This window comes from Cryptomeria japonica, chromosome 2, assembly GCF_030272615.1.
Source record: "Cryptomeria japonica chromosome 2, Sugi_1.0, whole genome shotgun sequence".
Taxonomy (NCBI): Eukaryota; Viridiplantae; Streptophyta; class Pinopsida; order Cupressales; family Cupressaceae; genus Cryptomeria; species Cryptomeria japonica.
In genome coordinates, this window is record NC_081406.1 from 393,570,437 (window position 1) to 393,595,326 (window position 24,890).

Sequence of the window (24,890 nt, forward strand, 5' to 3'; positions counted from 1 at the left end):
CCAAGCTTTTGCCTTCTTTGACCCCGAAATCCCGAAACTCCCAAGTTCCAAGCCTTTTCCCTCTTTGACCTCGGAATCTCGGAATCCTGAAATTCCCAAGTTCTAAGCCTTTGCCTTCTTTGACCTCGGAATTCCGGAATCCCAAAATTCTCAAGTTCCAAGCCTTTTCCTTCTTTGACCCCAGATCCTCAGAACCCTGGAAACCCAAGTTTCCCAAGTCTTCCAAACTCCGAAAACCCAAGTTTCTCAAGTCTTTCAAATCCCAAAATTCCCAAGTTCCTAAGCCTTTGTATTCTTTGACCCCGGAATCTCGCAATCCTGAAATTCCCAAATTCTTAAGCTTGTGCCTTCTTTGATCCAAAAATCCCGGAATTTCCAAGTTCCAAGCCTTTACCTTCTTTGACCCTGGAATCTTGGAATTCTCAAGTTCCAAGCCTTTTCCTTCTTTGACCCCAGAATCCCAAAATTCCAAAATTTCCAAGTTCCAAGCCTTTTCCTTCTTTGACGCCAGAATCCCAAAATCTCGAAATTTCCATGTTCCAAGCCTTTTCCCTCTTTGACCTCGGAATCTCGGAATCTCGAAATTCGCAAGTTCCAAGCCTTTGCCTTCTTTGACCTCGGAATCCTAAGATTCCCAAGTTCCAAGCCTTTTGCTTCTTTGACCCCGAAATCTTGGAATCTTGAAGTCCAAGTTTCCCAAGTCTTCCAAACTCTGGAAACCCAAGTTTCCCAAGTCTTCCAAACCCTAAAAAACCCAGGTTCCCAAGTCTTCCAAACTCGGAATGCTAGGTTTTCGACTTGCGACACTTCCAGATGGCGTGATCAACACTCAAAGCTCTTAATGCTTCGCCAAGTCTTGTGACTTGTACATTTTCATTCATGGAGCTATAGGTGCGTATTTAATGTTTTTGTAGGATTGCCATCAAGTGGAGTTTAGGGCCATGCTTTTTTATGGTTATGCATGCTCTGACTTTGGAATGTCATGCGATCCACATTCTAGAAGTACTTTTCTTCTTAGGATTGCCTTGTCAAGGTATGGTTGGGTTGCTTGCATGTAGACCATTTTAGGTCCATGCACTTCCCTGCATTCACTGATTGACATTCCTCTGCACATATAAGGGTCAAGGCTTCTCTTCCTTGACCAATGGTCTCTCCTCTGCGACCAATTTTCTATATAAAGGTTGTTAAGTCTCATTGTAAAGGGTTCTCTCCCTATTGGCTTGAGCTATTTTTTGCTCTTTCACTTCTTTTGAAGACTTGTATATATTTCTTACATTTTTGCAACTGTAAGTTTGGCTATTGGCCTTATAATAAATTGAAATCATCTTTCTTGTCTTACTTTAATTTATGCATGCTGTGTATGTTTCCTTACCTTCATCATAGGCGTATGTTTTGTGGCTCCTCTCTCACATATATGTTGTGTTAACTTGCTTCTGAGTGTGACTTGTGGGAAATTTTCTCCCCTTTTACATTTAGCAAATTCTAACCTCTATACATGCGTTCGGGGTCATTCTTGCAACTGAAGTTTGTGCATCTCCTGGGTGTTTCAATCAATTCTTGTGTCATTACTGGGTGGGGAGAGAAACACCTCTTATCTTGGTGCATCACCTCCTTTCGTTTTAGCTTTTCCTTCTTCTCTTTTCCTCTGCAAGCTGTTAGGATAGGTATAAAAATAGAATTTGGAACGTTGAGTTGGTTCAACACCTACACTTGGATTGAGAAGGAAGCCGGCCTTCTTCGGAGATTCAACCCCCTTGCGCAAGGTCCCACACTTCGGGGTTGTTTCCATGTTTCATAAGGTTGTTGAGTTGATAGCTTATCAAGGGTGCAAACTTTTGTGACAATAGTACATACAGTTTCCCACCTTCACATACCTACAGATTCAGGGATTCAGATTTGCACCTTACAAACTTCCTAGGTATCCAACTGATAAGATGATCCTACTTGTGGTGAGACAACTTCTGGAATTCGATTTCATCCAGAAGGAGAAGCACAGAAAAGGGATAACTTTTCCTATTGTAATAGGGAAGACTTTGGAGGTGTGCTACACTACCGCTGCAACCAGTTCAGTGATTGATGAGCTTGCATTTTATCGCCTTGACACTTACAAGAGAAGAGATAGATTTGATCCGCATAAGAGTGTTGTAAAGATCAAAGGAGAAAGATTCACACATAAGATTGACATTAAAGATTATTGGACTAATCTCATGGATGGACAAGCAGTAAGGAAGAGAATATGGTCCAAAATGTCGGTTGATTTCATGAGGAAATGTGAACTCTTTTCCATTCCAGATCAGATAGTTGATGATAATGATCATACTCATCCACAATATGAAAATGAAGTGGATAGGCCTATCCTATTGCCTAGTTGGTCACAACCGGAGGTGATGGATTTGAATGTGCTTATGAGAGAAGTTATTGATTTCTCCAGGGAATGGGTAGACAAGTATATGAACCAGTTGATAGAAATGGGTGTTGCCTTCACCTATGAGAAAATGAGACCAGAGGAGTCCTCCCTTGAGGATGATCAAAGAACAATCAGCAATGCAAAGGTTCATGATGATAAGGAGAGCCATGCTCCTAAACGAAGGAAGGGTATGCCCGGAGAATCCAAAATGATCGGGAAGGAGACAGTTAGTCAACAATTAAAGAAAAATAAACATAAGACGAGCACTCCTTTATCCACCCCTAGTTCCTCATCAGTGAAGGAGATAGATATGCCAAAGAGGAGCAAAGAGTTTGAACAATGCTCTAATACAATGGTTTTGCAAGAAAATATTCAGGAGTTACATGCTACAACAACATCGGCAGCACCACACTAAGATGAAGAACAACTAGGATCTCCCACTGTCCAGTTGGAGGTTAGTTTGGGAAACAATGTTTATGATTTGACTAAAGACAAGGAATAAGATGATGACAATATCTCAGCATTGAGTGGACTTGATCGGGAGATGTGTCTTGATGATGGGATGGAGATTTCCACCATTCTCGATTGGTTGTTGCGGAGCATGGAGAAAAGGAAGGGGATGATAGAGATGCAACCTATTGAGCATATTGATGATGTCTTAGCGAGGACAAACAAAGAGAAAGAGCCGAAGAAGGCTAAGATGTTTCCAGACTAGAGATGAAACGGGTGTGCGAATTGCACAAGTGGCTATTCCGATGGGTGATGTGACCAAAGATGTGGCCACTCCTAGGGATTATCAGATTACTTAGATTGCCCTTGGACGAACTTCAAAGACATAGGAGTTCCAAGTACTTGATGATATGGTCGAAGCAATCAGGGCGGCATGTTTGGATAGGGAGATTGAGAAGATGAACGTGTATAAAGAAGAGAATATGAGACTCAAGGAATATAATGCAGGGACGAGGCGTGAGGATCCTACTTTTGTCTCGCCTATCGCAGTTGATCGTGGATTTCACTTTGATCATGAGGCGGCGAGGAATACACATGCCAAATTCGGGAAGTGGATGGAAGATGTGACAAAGTAGGCAGATGATTTCCTAACTCAGTTTGTCCAAGCATTTGATAGGTCGTCAATGCTCACATTCAGGATACAAAATTTGGAATGAGTCTGGGATGATTTCTAGCTGATACAAGAGAAGACCATTCCTCGCCTCAGGGCGTTGAAGTGAATTTCGATGCCCACGTTGATCCATGAGGGAGTTGTGCATATGGGAGATATTTATGACTTTCAGGAATGGTATTGTTCATTGGCCATGCGGAAGTCTACTTATTAACACGCGAGGAAAGATTGTGCAGAGATGGAAGGATCAATCCAGGAGATTCAATCCAAAATCCTTACATCGATTGAAGAATTGTTAAGGCTAGATGTCCATGCTTCAAGCAGTACACTTAGAAGAGTTGAGAGAAAAGATGAAGTTCATGTACTTCAGCCAGTTGGATTCTTTGAAGAAGAATCAAATTGATGATTTGGTTTCCCTGTTGATCTACATCCACAGTATGCAAAGACTTATGCCAAATTGGGAGGGTATTCTTGATGCTTGTTCGGATGCGTTGGATTTTATGGATGCGCAACAGGAGGCTTTGCCCAGCATTACCATGGAGGAGCTAGATTTAGTTTTGGCCAAATTTTTGGAATATGCTGCTAGAGAGAGGAATGCAGGCTAGAATCTTTTAGAAGATTCCCTATTTGATGATTAAGCATCATTCTATTGGATCATATGTTGGTGATTCCTTTTTTTGATGTAAACCCTAATTAGGACAACTTTAGGGTTGTGTTGGCATGATCTTGGCCCTTGATTTTGAATGAATCTTGACCATCCATTTCTTTTGAGACTTTATATATACCCCATTGCCTCTCATTTGTAAGAGAGATTTTTGAGAATTGTCGCATATATGCTGCAGATTTGAATACTATCATTGAAGTTTGGTGATTTTGTTTAAGTGTTGTATGCATTTGTGGTTCTCATTGCCTCCAAGTTAGATTAGAATTTGTTTTCAAGCATTTTAGATTGGATGAAAGAGTTGTTGAATGCATTTGTGTGGAATCCACTTAATCCATACCACTAGCTTCTTGCTGATTGTAAGTTAGCCTTGCGTAGTCAACTGGAATTTTATTGAGATTAACTTCAATTGTTGTACATCCATTGGTATGCATTGCTTTGATGGTATCAATGTTTGATGGTGATAATTTGAACATCTATGAAATATACCTTAGATGATTGCACTAAGCTTGTGTCAAATTGTTCATTGATGGTGAGACCTTGTCTAGTAGTATTCCATTGAATCATTCACTATTCCTTGCATTCTAGGTTTTAGATTAGAAATTCCTAAACCCTATTCCTTTTTGTCTTGTTTTTAGAAATCCTTGTTAGATTAAATAAAGAGTTACATTGCAAAATCCCAAGTCATCGGCATAACCTATTCCAAATCCAAGTCCATGAAAAAAACTCCAAGTTTGAACAATTATGTGAGTCCCCAAGTAAAAATAGCATATCACATCAAGCCATTGAGTTACCCACATGTCAAGAACTGACCGTAGAAACCTTGGAATTGTCTTAGTTGATCAGATATTTAGCATTTGAGGTGATTTTGTTCAAGAGGGTAAAATACTTCGGTATTTTATTCTGTGTTTGTATGTGCATAAAACACACATCACCACTATCAACACTACTGTCATTATTGAGGTTCGTCTCTAATCCTTATATGATGGCTTATAGGAGACTCAACTGAATAAATAAATAATTATATAGATTAACTACTATCATTTAACTATAACAAATATTTAAAAATTATATGTCAGGTATCATCATTATATTGCATACCACAAAATGATTAGGACACAAGACTGCTGTATTTTTTGACGATGAGTGCAAATTAAATATAATGATTTCTGATCCTGATCGATATCCTTTCATGCAATATATATCCCTCCATCGGTAATAGAGGGTTATGATCTTTTCATGGCCACGTCCCTTTTAGAGTGGTGTCTCCTTTCAATCTGCCTGTTACCTCTTGACTTAATAAATTGCCGTCTTTTCCAAATTAATCACATACCCCTTGGCAACTGCATGTTGGGTGATTTGTTAAGTTAATAAGTTTGCTGATTAAGGGAAGGCATTTCATTGTGTGGGGTTGGTTTGGATAAATGAAAATTGCTAAGTCTTATGAATAAGGCAATTTTTATATGGATGCATAGCTAATTTAATTATTTAATTCTTTTTTAAAGGATGTTGAAAAATTTATGATGGCAGGGGCATGACAAATTACCACCTACTAAACTGGGATTTTTGTCCTTAATGGGAATTTCCCAAGATAAACCTTCTGTTATATTGCATCTTTCTCCATTTTCAGTACTTCATTTTCTGTTCATAACAACAGTTAATTCTCAACATTGCATTGTTATTTAGACCTCCAAGTAGCATTTGGTTTGATGATATCTACTCAAATTTGTGATAATTTACAGATCAAGAAGCTAGATCCTAAGAGTCGTAAATGCCTAATGGTGGGGTGTTTAAAGGATTGCAAAGGAAAATGATAATGGGATCCCTAGTAGAACCAGATCATCATCCCCAGAGATTTCATCTATTCTGAAATTGTTACATTTATGGATGAACTTAAGTGCAATGACACTCCTGTCCATATTATTGATGTGGATGTGAATGGGAATCCAAGTGCTAGTGCAGACTTTAGGTGTGTATTTTGAGGGGTTTTTTGGAGTTGTAGATAAAGAGAATGTATTGGTGGAAGATTCATGAGGGATAAGCTGGGTGGCCCCATTTTTCAGGATAAGGATGGCTCTACATATGAGGAAATCCTACTGATGAGGTTTATATTTCTAAGGGATGTTTGCTGTTCCAGATTGGCCACTGTTATCCCCGAAGACGCAAAAGACAATGTAGGGATTGTATATACCATTTTAGACTCAAAGTGGAAAACAACAATGGGCCCACTTTGCTCTCTTGCCAACATTGTTAGAAGCCAGAGACAAACAGGACTAGGAGAGTGCAGAGGACAGACTCTGGATTATATGTTTCATCATGTAAGAAAAGATTTAAAACCTACACTTCTCCAGTCTACTATAAAATATTGAAATGGTATTAATGGTTTTAGGTGCTAGATGCATCCCATTTTTATGCCATGGGTTGCACGTTGTAGAAACAAATGAACCAGGGGAAGAAGATGGGAATGGCTAACTTGGGAATTTTGTTGAAGAATGGCCAACCTGTGTCTAGTCAATAAGAGGATGGGCGGCATTTAGCTTCCTGTGCCATCTCGTAGGGAGTGATATGTGCCACTACAGAATATGATGATATGTAACCTATGATAATGCATTCATAATATGCAATCCGTTATCTTGATTAATGAAATATCCATATGTTAACTGGTCAGAAAAAATGACTGCACAGTCAAATATGGTGCATACATTTACATATTATATCATCACTTGAAACATCAAACATCTTTCAAGTAGTAAAGTTTATAACAAAGTTCTTGGATCAGATAGACATGTTCAGCCTTTACTATATGCTAGTCTCATTGCCATGTGGAGTCTCATTGATAATTAAAAAAATGTTTTTGAGAATAGATATGTAATATCTCATATACCCATATAATTTGAGTGGGATTTCATTGGTAATTTGCTTTGATTTACCTGTAATAAAAAAATAAAATTTAAACTTATAGTTCACCCTTTAGTGGATGGGAGAATATCCAACACCATCATAATTTTTGAAACCATACCTGCTCCCTTGTTTGATCTTTCAGGTAATTTAAGTTTACTTAATAAAATTCATACATCGACTATATCACAATTTAAACATTCTTATTTTCCTTCTAGTCTCTTAAAGATGTCCTCAAATTTGATTTATTTTCTGAGTTGGTTGAGAAGAGATTGCTTTTTTTACGTGCAGCAATGAAGTTGCTTGAAGAAGAAGTAGTTGCTATCATAGGGCCTCAAACATCATCGGTAGTCCAATCAGTTGCTAAGGTTGCAGAAGCAGTTCATGTTCCCTTGGTTTCATTCTCAGCAACAGATCCATTACTATCAGGAAAACACTATCCTTATTTCACAAGGGTGGTATTTAATGATGATGTGCAGATGACAGCAGTTGCTAACATTATTGGCAACCATGGATGGAAAGAAGCAGTGGTTTTATTCACAGATGACAATCTTGGGTGGAATGCTATTGATTTCTTAAGTGGTGCACTAGAGCCCTATAGATGTAAAATTGTGTACAAAGTAGCACTTCATCCCAATCTAGATATGTTAGAAATACACCATAATCTAATTCGACTACGGCACATAAAATCTAAAGTATTTGTAGTCCATGTGCAACCTAATTTTGGGCATAGTGTACTTTCTGCTGCCCATAACTTGAGCTTGTTTGATAGAGATCATGTGTGGATTGTTACCGATGCGATTACGAGGACTTTGGATGCAGTATCATCTGATGTTGATCTCTGGAAAGAGTTTCATGGCATTGTTGGTGCTAGAAGCTATATGCCAATGTCTTCAAAGCTTAAATCTGTTCAATATGAATTGAGGAGCAAGCTGGGAGACAAACATGCAACATATCGATCACTACAAGCATATGGATTTTATGCATATGATGCAATTTGGACAGTTGCAAAAGCTCTGCATGATTTCTTGGGAAAGAAGAGAAATTTGACTTTTACTCATGCTTCTTTGCATGCATCTGCAAGTGGAAGAGTTGGTATGGCGAAGTTTAAGGTATTTGAAAATGGACATTTTCTTTTAAATGAGATTTTGAATGTTAAATTTTCAGGTGCAACAGGACTTGTGAAACTGGACACAAAAGGGGAACGGGTGGGCACTTGCTTTGAAGTTGTGAAATTTACTCACAAGAAACTGCGTATTGTTGGAAAGTGGAAAGAAGAAACTGGATACTATACAATTCTTTCAGATGTAAATGGTGGGGGTGTTGGTCACAGAGTATTTGGGGCAGCTACAGGGAATCAAAGTGTGAGCCATGATATTTGGTCTAGACGCAGTTCCAAAAGTCTTCATGACTGGTATTTTCAAAAATATTCAAGGCCCCTGCGGGTTGCATTTCCTAAAGATGCCATTCAGAGGGGGTTAGTCTCTATTACAGTAGACAGGAGCAATATAACAAATTTTCATGGTTTCTTTATAGATGTATTTGAAGCTGCTATTGCATATCTTCCTTATAATGTCAGTTATACTTTTATACCTGTTGGGAATGGAAGCTCAACCCTCAATCTTGACTATCTTCTCGAGAAGGTTGCTGACCAGGTGTATGTTCTGAACCTTGATTAGAGTATTAGTATACTTAGCTGTATTTGTTTTCAGTGTGATATAAATAAAAATATCAAACTGATATTCTTGGAATCTGAAATGTTTAGAAAGATTTAGACGTCCAAGATCATGGGCTTTCCTTTGAATTCATTTGAATAACTAAAAAATGCACTTTGCAAAATGTGAAATCTGTTTAGTCTCTTGGTTTTTTAACAAACTACCTATGTTGTGTCTGAGGAATGTTTCAGATCTTACTTTACAAAAGAAGTAATGTTAGCTTTTAGGTGTTCGTGGAGATTTAACTACTGCAAATTATGCATTTTTGTGGAGCTACTATCTAGGAATAATATTGAGAAGTACTACCTCAAGAAGTTATATTGTGTTTAAAAGATGCATCATAAATGCCACATAAATTTTCTATATCAATCATTTCTTTCATGCTTTCTGATATGCCAGGAGCATAAAATGTGATCTGAAATGCTCAAGGCTTTCTTCTTGGCACGCAGGAATATGATGTGGCAATAGGAGATATACCTATCACACCAGCTCGCTTACAAAGAGTAGACTTTACTCAACCTTATGTAACAGCTGGGCTGGTTGTTGTAGTTCGTCAGAAGGATTATTCCTCAAAGAAAGCATGGTCTTTCTTGGAACCATTTACACCAGGTCTGTGGTTTACAATGCTGGCATTTGTCATTTTCACAGGATTAGTTGTTTGGGTGCTCGAGCATAGAAAAAACAAGAAATTTCAAGGCAAGAGGCTAAAGCAACAAGTTGGCACATCTATTTGGTGTGTAAATAATTTTCAATAAATACTATTTTCCTCTTTTCATTTATTTCCGTACAATAGTTGCATTTTAGCTATTCAAATACTTTTTTCTTTGGGTAAGATGTTCATTTTTTATGCAACATTTTTTTCCACTAGCTTTCTGCTGAAGATTGCATGTTAAGGATACACTTTGTTCTTGGCTATTTGGGTGGGCATTGGTTTAAGAAATTCATTATTCAAAAGCTTCACTAAGAAGCAACAAAGGGAGTTGAGGATCAGATATGGATGCTTAACTTCTCTATACATATTGTTGTGACGTTTTCACACATTGCCCCATTGCAAATGGAGACCCTCTACTTTTTAGGCCCTTCCGGTCTTTTGGCTTTGTTTTTGGGGTCTTTTCGCAGCAGTCTCATCAGTCTCTCTGCTTTGCAAGTGTTTGGGGGTCATATTAATTAAATCTGCTTTTCGTTTGAGTGAGTTTGGTGAAGTCTAGGGCGTGTTTTGTCTTTTTTTGGGTTTATGCCTTTTGTCCTAGATTTTAGGGGTTTCTGTTAGGGTTTTGAAGAAACTGAACATACGACTAGAATTAGGACACTTCAAGGAACCTCCCAGTAAAATTTGAGCCAAAACGGAACAACTTTCTATTTTTAGAAAGATCCTATTTTTTAGGGATTTTACCGAGTCCCGGATTGGTCTAATTTTGCCAAAAATCAAACTTACTATTTTTAGTAAGTTCTATTTTTAGTAACTTTCTATTTTTAGTAAGTGCTTTTCTGACCTATTTTGCCCAAACCTTGACATTTTGAAACACTTAACTATTTGGGAAAATCTATTTTTGGTAGGATCTTCACAGGAAAACACTGAAAGTTGAATATCTCTGAAGACGTTGAAGACTGAACGTTCTTGAAGACCATTTCTAAATCCGGAAAAGTCAGAAGGCAGACAAGTTGTAGGATCTTCACAGGAAAACACTGAAAGTTGAATATCTCTGAAGACGTTGAAGACTGAACGTTCCTGAAGACCATTTCTAAATCCGGAAAAGTCAGAAGGCAGACAAGTTGGATCAAAAAATGGTTAAGTTTGGAACTCCTATTCCAGAAGAGGTCCAGAAATTCACATCAATCCACCAATGTCATCCTGATCCGAAAATGGTCTGAAATTTGACTAAGTTTGAAAACTTGAAAGATCTTCCAAAATCCAGAATTTGCATTATGATTGCTATGGAGCCACTCTCAAACATCCTGACAATATATATGAAATATAACTTAAAGTATAAGAAAGGAGAAAGACATATTCAAGATGCCACTTATACTTAAATGTTATATATGTTATATTTCATATATATATCTTGACGAAGAGCCTGGAACTTGTGAAAAGCATCAAAATCCTCCATGCATGAAGAATTCCGCCCAAGGAAATGATTGGGCGCTAGATGAGGCAGGTCAGGAAATGTTTGGAAATTCATGAATCTTCCATAGTGGTGAAATTCTGCCCAACTGTGGACTTGGGTGCTAAAAAGGTGGTCTCAAGGATTCACAAAAAAGTTGTGAATTCCTCCACTTAGTGAAAATTCTGCCCTACTCCAAGGGAGGGCGCCAAAGTAGAGTGCTCAAGGAGAATGGATAAAGTTTAGAATTCCACGCCTAAAGGAGATTAGCACCCAAGGCATGAATAAGACGCTGAAATGAGGTCCTCAAGGAATTCATAAAAAATGAAGAAATCCATTGCATAGTGATTATAGCAAAGGTATCCCTGGAGAGCAGGAAAGAATAAATATCCTCCACCAAGTCAAAATTCCGCCCAAGATGAAGGACAGGCGCCAAAACCAAGGAGGCATGGAGGATTCACAAAATTCACTGAATCCTCCACCAAGTCAAAATTCTGCCCAAGATGAAGGACAGGCGCCAAAATGAAGGAGGCATGGAAAATTCACAAATTTCATTGAATCCTCCACCAAGTCAAAATTATGCCCAAGATGAAGGGATGGAGGATTCACAAAATTCACTAAATCCTCCACCAAGTCAAAATTGCGCCAAGAAGAAGAAATTCCAAGAAAGTGAAAAAATTGGCGCTGTGTCGGAAATTCCTTCCTTCAGGACAAAATTCCAGGAAGGGTAAAAAATTGACTAAGTGTTTGAAATTTCTTCCTTCAAGACATAGTTCTTGGAAATCATGAAAATTGGCTAAGGCATGAAGAATTTCCTTCCTCAGGGTAAGGAATAAATTCCTTTCCAAAGGAGAATTCCTCCACAACAAAAAATCACACCCAAGGATGAATTGAAGATAAAATTTCTAAGGCAAGGAAGGAATCAGGGATGAACTGAACAAGAAATTTCCCCCCCGGGGGAAAAATTTGAAAAATCCATTTTCAGGGCTCAAATGACCTCCAAATTTAGAAATTTTTGAAGATATGAATACGTGAGAGAATTCTCTCTCTCCTGGACCAAAACCCTAAAATTGTGAAAATTACTAAAGAATAGGAGATGGTGGAGAATTGTTGTAAATCTCCTCCAGAGCAAGGAGAGTTCGAGAAACTTCAAGAAAAATTCTTCATGGATCAAATTCTTCTCTCTTGAAGTTTTCTCTCTCCAAGGTTTTCTCGCCAAGTGGCAGCTGAGTCAACGGACGTTGAATTAATGAAGCATGCAACCATCACATTTATGGCATTATGACGTATTCCTTCTGCATGCAGCCGTCACATTCAAAAGATGATGGTGCATTTATGGCATCACAGGCGATTTTTGCATGAGGGTACATTCATTGCATAGTGGGCACTTCTGGAATGTAATTAATTGTATATGGGCATGATGGGTTATTAATTGGAGATTCCCACCTTGTTGCATCTTGAGTGGAGAATCTTTAGAGAAAACCCTAATTAGGGTTTTGCATGTAATCATGGCCTGAGGCCTATATAAAGGGGTGACCCCCCTCATTTGTAAAGGGGGGAGATTTGTATGAAATTGTTGCGATAAGATTTTGAAATAATAACAGTGAAACATTGCTTTCTGATGGTGTCCACTTAAGTTATTTTTTCAAAAATTGCATGGTTTCACCTTCCTCACTTAGATTAGAAATAGTAAAGTGCTTTGATTTCAATGGAGAATGTAATGGTGTCTGATGAATTTCCATGGTTCATACTTTTTGCATCTTGCTGATTGTAAGTTGCAGTGTAAAGTTAGCCTGAACCCCCTAAATTTGTGCTAAGTTCGATTGTGGATGGTCGTTTGGATTGCGCTGTTTTTGGGTATTCAAATGTACTTTCTCGATTTGAAAATCCTCTAGCATCCCTAGAAGATTGCATCGGTTCTTGTGGAGTTGTAGTTAAACTTGGCGAAGCAGAGCTTGGTTTATTTGTAATTTGTCCACCAAAGCACTATTCATTGTTATCACTACCCTTAGGAGTAGATTTAGATCCTTCTAAACCCTTTCCCTTTTACTTTCAGTTCATTTTAGTCCGTTTGAAGCAGTAGCATCACAAAATTGCCATATCCGATGATGGAGTTCCAGCCACAACAAAGAGGTGAAAGAATCGCACTTTAATCAAGAGAGAGTGAAGTGACCGTTAGGCAACTTTATTCTGTGTCCGACGTAGTCATAAAAAACACGTCAACACATATCAATAAGAAAAATAATCAATTCTCATTCAATTTCCAGCATGGATAAAGGAGAACCTTATCTTGCGATATGTCAAATGCCAGATTAATATGTTTCGTACATTTCTCTTATGACATATAGTCACATTGCCAGTTTCTTAGGCGAGCATGTCTAGGTTCACTAAGCTGATAATGAACAATGCTTTTAGGTCAGAGATTACTTTGACCTCTTCAGCCTCAAGCTAAAAATAGAAGTAAAACACTCATTCTACTCAAAACAATACCCTTGTTGTGGGCTTACATCTAAAATCACCCTTAAGGGAGGATATGCTCAAAAATGTTTTGTCATTAAATATCCAAAACAAATCCACACCTCACATGATGATGGGGTAGGATGAATCTCTAACTAACAACAAGTTAGCTGTAGAATGCAAGCTTTTGGATTAAACTGTGTATGTTTTTCATTTGACATTTCAGTTCATACTTAGTGATCCATCATGAGGAAGAGGATAATGTGGAATTGGAGCGCAGATAAAGCCTTCTAAAGGGGTGAGAAGTAATGAAAGAAAAGGAACTAAAAATGAAAATAATACAAAGGTGTCAAATGTGATGATGACAAAGTTTGATGAGAGGATGGAGTTAAGGATGGGTAAGAGCAAGTTCAAATTGAGAAAGTTAAAACTTAAAAGTAAAAGAGAGGGATAATATCACATTGAGAACAAGCTTAGCGTGAAAAGAAAGAGGAAAGGAAAGAAGATAGAATCTTTTTGGGTAAATGTGACATGTTGGTTTCCTGCACCTTAGGGTTGTTGTCTCTTAGGTTTGCTCCTTTGTTGAGCTCTCAACTCAACAAGCTAGTGAAACATGGGAAGACCTCTCAAAGTGTGGGCTTTGGTAGTTAGAGGCCAACCTCCAGAGAGGGATAGTTCCCTTGGAGCTCACCTAATCTAACTTGAATTTCTGGGAAAAGGGAAAAGACATGACATGAAATGAACCTAATTCTACTGGGGTGATGCACCAAATGAGTTTCAAGATTTATCTTGTTGTTTCTAACATGCATATACTCAATGACTCAGCTGTAATATAACACAACTCAGTTTCTACATACCCATGCATAAGTGTTTCATAGGGAGTTGAAAATACTCACAATTCAAAAGGAAAATGAAAATTTCACAACTAGTTGCTGTTTGTACCAATTGCACAGCATATAACCTGCAATGAAAGTATGCCTTATCCTGCATAAATGTGCTGAAAGAGACATATTAAAGGAAATATACAGAATTTCACAGAAAACATTTATCAATCCATGCATTACAGACAATGAAACAAGTTTTGAGAAGGTAAAATCACTGAACTTTATTGAGAAAAAATATATTCTTTACAGCTGAGTACAAGTTTGAAATAGTGAATTTCAGTGAATTACTATACATAATCAGGACAAAAGGAATCTTGTTTCAGGTTGCAATGCCTGGCCTAGACAGCAAGAACTGAGTGGAATCTGCCCCTAGGCATACAATATATTCCTCTCCCACATAGAGAATCTAGGTCATGGACTGAAGGTAGTTAGTGACTATTGTTACTAATGTTGACCATTTGACCTGCGTTTAGCCGCTGGAAAATAACTTTCCTTGCTTTGACTCCAAAACCCAGAAAAATTCTCCAACAGTGCTAGGTGAATGAATTTATTGACTCCTTCAACTAAAAGTTGCAGATGCTCTTCATCATAAGTTTCAACAGCTGCCTTCATTTATTTGAATCAGTGGATGATAATTGTATTCTGTGAGATTTGTTACAACTGTCTCTGCTGATCCTTATTATTTTCTGACTGCTTCTGAATAATCATAGGGCATGGTTCTTATCTATTTGCAACTTCTTTGACTCTATCACTATGGATTTGATTTATTGCATTAAAGGGAATCTCTCTTTTGAAAAAAAATGCATTCTTTATAATTTTGTAGCCTTTGGATATCTTACATAAAGTAGTTGGAAGTCAGAGTTCAGTGGGATATCCTTATGAGTAAACATTTGAGGTATTACAAATATTTTGTGAATCTTAAAAACCCCCCTCACACATACTCTGGCCAGCAAGACAATCTCCTTTGAATCATAAATCCTTGTGAATGCATTCCTTTCTGTATACCAGCATAATTGCTCCATCTGAGGCTCCATATATGTTTTTTTACAACATGACAGTCAACTTCTTAAAATAGGCTAGCAGTTTCATACTGATGAAAGGAGATCTTGTTCCACGATATTCCTCATGACCACTCATGACCACCTATGCATGTATCTATATTTGTTATGTTTTCAACTTCTCAAGTGCTGCATCCTATAGAAAATTATGCTTCTGGATCCACCTATCCACATTCCATCTGTTCATCTACTCCTATTTTACCAGCCTGTGTATTCCCTCATTAGCCCTGTCTCAAAAGATTTTGATAATTGCTTCATCAAGATTAAATGATCTATCCATTACAGTCAAAACAAGAGAATGCTTTCCATTTTAGACAACATTGCAATGGCAATATATTATCTCTTCACGATCCCTACCTTCTCACTGTCATCACAACCCTTTTACCAACTTCAAAACCCTACCTTTTCATTTATGAGATTGCTGTACTTTACAATAGGAAATATTGTGTATTCACATGGCAGTCACCTAATATGCCTTTTCACCAACCTTCTTAGCCCTTTGTCACCGTCTATGACATAACCTGCTCATCATGGTGTCATAACTGATTTTCATAAACAATTGAAGGCACGATATATTCCCCCTTGATAGGTCTGTCATGTTTTTAAATATCCCCGTTTCTCACTGCGAGACCCCTCATGAATGTCATGAATGAACTTCGCATATAGGGTTTGAAACAAGGATTACTATCCTTTGTTCTTTTAACTATCACAGTCAACAAGACTATCTTTCTTGATATTTCCTATGACTATCCTCCTGTAGTGTCGTAAATTGTACACCCTTGCTAGGGTGGTACAATTTCACACTTAGGTTAGCACCCGCCTTAGTGTGTCTTGCATCTTGCATTTCTTATTCCCATTTAAGCATTTAATTAATTAATTTAATTAAATCTAAGGTCATGTTTCATCACTTTACATATTCTAAAGTTGTGCCCTTTACACTAAGTGTGCTCCTTTTCATCTTATTCCTCCAATGAATCATTTAATCATAAATCCTAATTATGTCTTATTTTGACTGTTTAGGCCCGTTTTTGCATATCAAAACATCTCGAAATCAGCTGTAACTTTGGGATGTGCTCTAATATCATCATATCTAATGGCCCCGAAAATTTGGTGAAAAGTTGGTCGGACCATGGCAGGAATGCACATGGTTTGCGATTTTTTCCCCGAAATTTTGAGAGCACAATCCTATGATATAATAATGCTTAACCCCAAAATATCAACGGGAAATTCAAATCCTAGGTCAGCCTAAACATGAAATTAAGATCTAGGGTTTCATACTTAAGAGCTCTCTTTCTTCATTTGAAGGGGTCTTCTTCTAAGAATCTAAGGATAGGTTTTTGGAGCATTATAGCCTTCTTTGCAGCGAAAGAGTAGATCTTTGAAGTCTTCAACAACATTCAACATTCATCCATCAAACATTCATCAAGCATCATTTTATCAATTGGGGGCTTTTGAAGATGTAGAAGAACAATAGGAGATCACCGACTGACGATTGGCTTGTACCTCTCCCTTGGGGTTGGGTATGGTTTCATGTTGTTTTCATGTCTTTGCATAAGCTTCATTTTGATTCATATTCATGCTTTAGATCACTTTGCATCGTGGATTTAGAGCATCTACTTTGTCAATTATAAGCAATTAGGGTTTACTCTTTAGGGTTGCTCTAAATTGTTTACTTTCATTCTTAGGATCTTGCACACACATTTTCAGTACATTATCGGTTATTCGTGGAGGTGGGAATCACCAACACGGGGGTTTGACTAAGGCAAAACCCTATATAGCCACCCCAAACCCTCTTTTTCAGTTTCAGGTACAGGTTTGGATCTGAGCGTCGCTGGAAGTTTCGGGACCGAAAGAGCACACAAGGACAGTTCTGGGTTGCAGATCTTGGCAGAAACCCCAAGAATAGGGGCGTGGCGCCCTAATCCTGCCTAGGATAGTGGCGTGGCGCCATGGTCCAACCCTATGTCGGCAGGACTTGGCAGAACAACACTTTGCAGGTCTGTCAGTTTCAGCTCCAGAATTGCAGAATCAGTACAGTGGCGTGGCACCCTGGTCCCGAACATTTCTACTCAGATTTCAGACATAGGTGCACCTCTGATTTTGCCTTCTGATCTGTACTTTTCAGCAGTGTATTAGTTGTTCTTTGATCTGCATTCTCAGATTAGGGTTTGCTTGCTTACTTGCTTTCTAGGTTAGATTGCATTGTGCATCATTCCTCTCTCTCATTTACAACAAAGGAATAGAAAACCTAAGAGGTATTCCACGACTCTCTCTTTCTCATAAGAAGTAGCCAATGTGCGTTACCTCCCTAGGCTCTTTCGTATTCCATGAGTGTGTATGAGAGTGGGATTAGGGTTTCCACACTTAGTCTCACTTTTACCCCTACACATCTTTGGTGAACTTGACGTGAATCCAATTTCATTTGCATTGCATTGTTAGATCTAGATCTAGTTTATTTCATTTGCTTTCAAATCATAAAAAAAAGAAGATAGGTTTCTTTCATTTTCCTTGCATTGTGTGTTTGAGTTTCGTGCAATTTTCATTTCAAGATGTCACATTTCTATTTACAAGATGTTCATGCTTTTGATGATGTATGCAATTTTGTTGAGTATGAGTTTAGTAAGGATGAATTAGATGAAGCTCTAGATGAGTTTTTGAACCCTAAGCCTTCTAAATCCTCATTTTGCCAAAAGTTAATCAACCTTGTTACGATGCCATTTCGTGGTGATGAGAAAGATAAGTTGAATGATTCCTCTCATGGGTACATTCCTATCAACTCCTCCACTAGATCTAGCAACATGGTTGACTCTCATGATTCCCTCTATGATGTTATGTCTCCTTTTGAATCCAAAGATAAGCCTTTCAATCACACTATGATCATGCTTTATTGGATGATGCCCTTGATGACTTCATGTCTTTGCCTAAACTTTCAAACAAGAATAATGCATCTAAAAGGTTAATCAATATGATCAATGTGAATGAACATAGAAAACCACTTTTTGTTGTCCATGGTGCTTGTCCTTCCCCAAGTTCACCTCTTCCTAATCAACTTCTTATCACAATTCAAGGTGGATATAGTCATGATTCCTTTAGCACTCCAAACAAACCTATCATTACGGTTCAAGGAAGGAATCCCACTAAGAGTCCTTATAGCTATGCTAGACAACTAACTAAGGAGAGTTATAATGCAGTTGCCCATACCTATAACACGAGAAACAATAGGTGACCTAACCCTCCTCCGGTTGTTCCAACTCCTCTACCTGATCCTCAACTCATTCTTCCTCAAGCACCTCGTATTTCACAAACCCTTGGTAAGGAATATGATCTTTTTGAACAACTTAAAGCTACTCTTGCCAAGATATCCCTTTGGGATTTGCTTCAAACTTCCTCGACTCATCATGGAATGCTACAAGATGCCTTGAAAACATTGAATGTCCCACCCGTAGTGACATCCAATAATTTGGCTTCCTTGATTCAATCTATTACATCACCAAAGGCTTAGATTGTGTTTACACAAGATGAGCTGCCCTCTAGTGAAATTCAACAACAATATGATCCCTTAATGATTGTGGTTATCATAAATGATAGTGCGATAAGACGAACACTAGTGGACAATGGTTCTGGCCTTAATGTTTGTAGCATTAACTTGTTGCATAAGATCAATGTTGATACATCTCTTATTAAGCCCGATTCTCTCACTATCTGTGGCTTTGATAATGTTGCTAAATCTTCATTAGGTATTATCACCTTGCTTGTTAAGGTAGGTCTTGTTACTTTACCCGCACCTATCCATGTCATGTCTGGAGAGTTGACATACAACTTGTTGCTAGGGAGACCTTGGATTCATAGCATGCAAGTTGTTCCTTCTACATTGCATAGGCAAATCAAGTTCATTCACAACAATACAACATACACCTTGTTAGGTGACACAAGATTTCAGGCTTGTTTACAAACATCAAGTTCTAAATCCTCTTCAATCAATTCTTCCCCAACTATCTTAGACAATTCCTCTAAAGCTTCTACTCCGATTAGTGTGACCAGTTCATCAAACCTGTCTCCTATATCTGGATCGATCCCCAATACATCCTCAAGTGGACCTAAGGTTCTTGAGGAAGAGTCTTCTCAACCCGATTCTGCGATTGAGAGCACTTTCTCTCATGAAAAGATTCTTGCAGAAGATAATTGGGGATCCCTTGATTTCAATTCTACTTTTGTAGGGGAATATAGGATTCCCCCTAGAGAACCTAAGGTCGAAAAGAAGAAAGAAGAAGAAGAACCTAAAAAACAATCTACTTTGTCTGGGCCATTGAGTAATAACTTTGTGGTGGCTTCTCAGATTTCATCTCCCTTAGTTTCTGGTCTAGAGGATTTTGATCCTTCACTTTTTGAAAATCCTCCTCCTTCGGAAATGACTAACCTTTATGGTCCTAGTTTTCACATCCTGGCTAGGTGTGGATATAATGGAAATCGATGTGGTGCTCAAGAACAAGGGATTAAGGTTCCCTTGGAAAACAACTTTCGTGATATGACATTCGGGCTTGGTTATGATCCTTTCAAGCGTACTCAAGCCTCTAAGAGACCATCTATTAGTGTTTAATGTCATTTTTGCTTCTCTCTCACTAAAATATCCAGAATATACTAATTGTGACTCTTCTTGTATCTTTGCTATGGATGTTTTTTCTACCGATGATTCCTTAGCTGAATTCTTGGGAGCTTATGACAACCTTCCTCATTATCACCATAACCGCAATTTTCCCTATTGTCTAAATGAAGAAGCTTACTTTGGGAAAGAAAGAAATAACGATGAGATAGTTAAAGAATTTCCTCAATTGAAAGATGCTCCTCAACAAAGCAATCTCCTAATAAATGACACCATTGATATCAAGATGGATCCTTGTGTTGAAGATAAGATCATCAAGATAGGGAAATGCCTTGACGAAGAAGAGCAAAAACAATATGCTGAGTTGTTACATGAATTCCCTGAGATCTTTGCTTGGATATATTCTGACATGCCTGGCGTAGATCCTAAGATTGTCACTCATAACATTGTCCTAATTCCTGATGTGAAACCTGTGAAGCAGAAGATTCGAAGATTCACCCTAAAGTGGCATTACTTGTTAAAAGTTGAGATTGAAAAATTGTTGGATGCTGGATTCATCCGTCCTATCGATTATTCCCCATGGATTTCAAACTTTGTGGCTGTGGCTAAAGCTGAAAACAAGATTAGGATGTGTACGGATTTTCGTGATCTAAACAAGACCTCTTTAAAAGATGACTTTCCTCTCCCGAATATCGATATGATAGTGGATTCGGTAGCAAGGCATGCTTTACTATCCTTTATGGATGGTTTCTCAAGATATAATCAAATCTTCATCAATCCCCAAGATCAATATAAAACCGCTTTTACCACTCCTTGGGGTACGTTTTGTTGAATTGTGATGCCTTTTGGATTGAAAAACGCAGACGCAACTTATTAGGGTGCTATGACTCTCATTTTCCATGATTTTATGCATAAAACCTTAGAAGATTATGTTGATGATATCTTAGCCAAATCTATTCTTCGTATAGATCATGTTAAGATCCTTCGTCAAATCTTTGAGAGAATTCGTAGGTATAACATGCGTTTGAATCCCCGAAAATGTATTTTTGGTGTGGATAGTGGAAAACTATTAGGATTCATAGTTTCACATCGTGGCGTTGAGGTGGATACGAAAAAGATAGATGCTATTGTTAACATGCCACCTCCTAAGAATGTCTCCCAACTAAAAATTTTGCAAGGAAAGATCCAAGCTATTTGTAGGTTCGTCTCTCAACTTGCGGATCGTACCTTTCCCTGCACACAATTGCTTAAAAAGAATATCACTTTCCAATGGAATGAGGATTGTCGTCAAGCATTCGAAGACTTAAAAACTTATTTGGCCAATCCTCCTACTCTTCAACTTGCTGATCCTGCTAAGTCTTTCCTTCTATACGTAGTTGCTTCCCCTCAAGCTCTTGCAGCCTTATTGGCACAATGTGATAAGGATGGTAGAGATGCCCAGTTTATTACATAAGCTGCACTCTACTCGATTACAAAGTCCGATATTCTACAATAGAAAGACAGTGCCTTGCTTTAGTCATTGCAACTCAAAAGTTGAGGCATTATCTCTTGAATGTTGAGATCCATGTTATCATTAAATTTGATCCTCTTAAACATCTTTTCTCCAAAACTGACCTTCCGGACACTTAGCTAAGTGGGTTATGATGTTGACCGAGTTTGACCTTAAGTTTGTCTCACAAAAGGCAATAAAGGGTCAAGCGTTGACTGATCACTTAGTTGATGCTCCTTCACCCTTCTCCGTACCTAATCCAGAGTCTTTTCCCGACGAATACATTCTTTCCGTTGAAGTTGATGAGACTTAAGAATTGTACTTTGATGGCTCTAAGTGTCGTACAGGATCAGGGGCAGGGGTGGTCTTAATCTCTCCTAAAAAGAAGCCTATTCCTTTATCATATCGTCTCAATTTCTTATGTACCAACAACATTGCTGAATATGAAGCTTCATTAGCTGGAATTAAAGCAGCCTTGGTGTTGATTGTGAAACATCTATATATTTATGGGGATTCTCAACTAATCATAAGACAAGTGACAAGAGTTTATCAAGCTAAGCAAGAGAATTATTACAATATAAAGATCTAGCTTTATCCTTGTTGCAAAAATTCGATTCCTATACCATGGAGCCGGTTCCTCAAAAAGATAATCGACATGCTGATGCGATGGCATGTGTTGCCTCTCTTGTGTCTCTAGAGGACCCCTTGGTAGATCTTAAATTCACTATTCACAACCTTACTTCCCCGGCTATTGCTGATAATCCTAGTAATGTGGCATATCGTTGCATTATAAATTTTGATGAATGGTACTCGCATGTTGTGAGATATTTGAGTGATGATACCTTTCTTGACTCTGCGAATAAGAATGCTTAGGCTAGGATTTGCAAATTGGCTGCTAGATACATTATCCTTTCTAATGTCCTTTATAGGAGGGGTTATAATGGTCTTCTTCTTCGATGCTTAAACAAGGCTAAAATCCCTATTGCTCTTGAGGAAGCACATTTAGGTGCTTGTGGGGAGCATTTTGGGGGTAGATCTTTAGTTCAGAGATTGCTCCGAATGGGATATTATTGGCAAACCATGGAAAAGGATTCCTTTGTGTTTGTTAAAAGATGTCATTAGTGTCAGCAACATAGCAATTTGATCCATGCCCCTGCCCAAGAACTTCGATCATAGGTAGCGTCTTGGCCCTTTTCTACGTGGGGTTTGGATCTTGTTGGTAAAATATCTCCTCCTTATCTCAAGGACATACTTTCATCATAACTGCCACATATTACTTTACAAAGTGGGTGGAAGTCGTTCCTCTTCGATCCACTACTGCTGAAGTAATTTGTCAATTCATTTTGGAAAATATCATTTCTCGATTTGGGATACCTTCTGCCTTAGTTTCAGATGATGGAACGTCATTCGAAAATAAGGATGTGAAGAAGTTTCTCGAGAAATATCATAGTCAACATAAATTTTCTACACCTTATTATCCTCAATCAAATGGTCAAGCTGAGTCTTTTAATAGGATAATTGAACAAATTCTTCGAAAGACTGTGAACAAGCATGGTAAGGATTGGCATACTCAATTAACCTATGCTTTGTGGGCCTATCGCACGAGTGTACGTGTTGCTATGGGTTGTACTCCTTATAATCTTGTTTATGGTGCTAATGCCATTATGCCTTTGGAGTTAGAAATTCCTTCTTTGAGAGTTTCTCTTAGGGGTATAGTGGATGATGATTCCTATAGAGAGCAAAGACTTCAATAACTTGAGACGCTCGATGAACGACGTATAAATACCCTCGAGCATATTCAAGCATGTCATAAAACTTTGCAATGAAGCTACAATGATAAGGTTATGCAACGTTCCTTCTCAGTAGGTGATTTAGTCCTTTACGAGAATCAACACAACGTGAATGCCTTACCAGAAGAGAAAGGAAAATTCAGTCCCAATTGGCTTGGACCATACATTGTTGTGTAGGTCTATGGATCAGGTGCTTACAGGATAGCAGATGTGGAAGGTACGCCTCTCAAGGAACCCATAAGTGCTATGCACCTTCGTAGATACTATGCCTAGTTTTTCTTCTCTCTCTCTCTCTCTCTTTAGTCTTCTTTCTGTTCTCTCTCTCTATATTTTTTTCTTCAAAATTGGGTAATATGTTAGCATGTCTTCATTAAAGTATGTAAGATTAAATGATGTTATATTGTTTGGTCTACATTACTTCATTCTTGACAAACATGTTTCATTACTTTATTGTTTGTCTTGGATTCTTTTATGTAAATTGTAATTGATTTACATTTCATATGTGCTAGCATGTTATACAATTTCTTGTGTTAAGTAGAATTATATCATGTTGTGTTTAATTAGAGTTAATTAAATCACATTAGTTATATACTTCTCAGGCTTAATACATTCTTCTTTTACATCATCAAAGTAGCATTTTATTAAATACTTAGTCATTTAATTAAATCATATATGTATCAATTTAATCATGAAGCATTGAGAAATCAATCACGTGGAAATTAAATCAGGTATACATGCTCATTACTCAATATGTTACTGCTAATCTAAGCAATGCATACATTGTTTAAGCATTAAAATAACATATCCATGAGTATCATAATATATACATCAATACATCAAAATCATCTCCTATCCCTAGGACTAGTAGCTGGAGGATGGTGGCTAGATGCCCCCTCCCGACTGGCTGTGGGAGTGGCCCCATGGGGGTGTATCGTGATACGGATCGCGAGTGACTCCACGAGGAGCTCGTACGATCCCTTTCCATCATGATCCCTCGGTATGTGGCTGTCTGTCTGTGACGCCGCTAGGTCACACTCTGTCTATCGTAATCTCTCTCGTAGGACCTCAAACTCCATCCGAATAGGGGAGAAAAGGTCCTCGTGTCGTCCTGCATTCCTCTAGGATCTGTGCGTTATCTGTGAGGAAATAGGAACGTGCGCAGTCACAATAAGGTCTGTCACTACATTCTGAATTAGAGAACGCCACTCTTGGACGGTAGCTGCAAGATAGAGAGAAGTTTTTCATCAGTAACATTCTATATCATCAAATCTAAAACAGGTAAGATACATAAGTTAATCAACAACAGGGAACCTTACCTTGATCTCCCTCTCGCCAGTAGGGATTGTGGACAACGACCGCCTGAGACTGGGACCCGCTAGGCTCTCCGCGCTTGTACTGTCTCTATACAGTAGGTGTGGGCCAATGGGGACCAGGATCAGGACTCCTTATGGGGTCCTTCTTTGCTTGTAGTGGGAGACTCGGTGGATCTAGGGCTCTGGTATCCTCCTTGGAGTGATGAGGAACTGTACCTGACTCATCGTCCTCGTCCTCATCCTCCTCCTCGTTGTCCTCCTCATCGTCTCCATCCTAATCTCCCTCTCCAGTATCAAGATCGTCTCCATCTCCGCTTGCCTCTTGCTCCTCTGTGTTGTCAGCCTGATCATCTGAATCCTCCTCGGATGCATCGGATCCCTCTTCGTTGCCTGACT

General features: G+C 38.4%; 1 protein-coding gene across 2 annotated transcripts in view; it reads left to right on the top strand.

The window, feature by feature from the left end:
• Positions 1 to 24,890, top strand: part of LOC131064464 (glutamate receptor 3.4) — a 108,674-nt gene that overhangs the window by 12,340 nt on the left and 71,444 nt on the right. The window contains exons 2-3 of one of the 2 annotated variants that reach the window (XM_057998622.2): positions 7,378 to 8,741; positions 9,251 to 9,534. In XM_057998622.2, coding sequence (XP_057854605.2) covers positions 7,378 to 8,741; positions 9,251 to 9,534 — 1,648 coding nt within the window. The remainder of the gene's footprint in view (positions 1 to 7,377; positions 8,742 to 9,250; positions 9,535 to 24,890) is intronic. The other variant, XM_057998623.2, reaches the window with a different exon arrangement.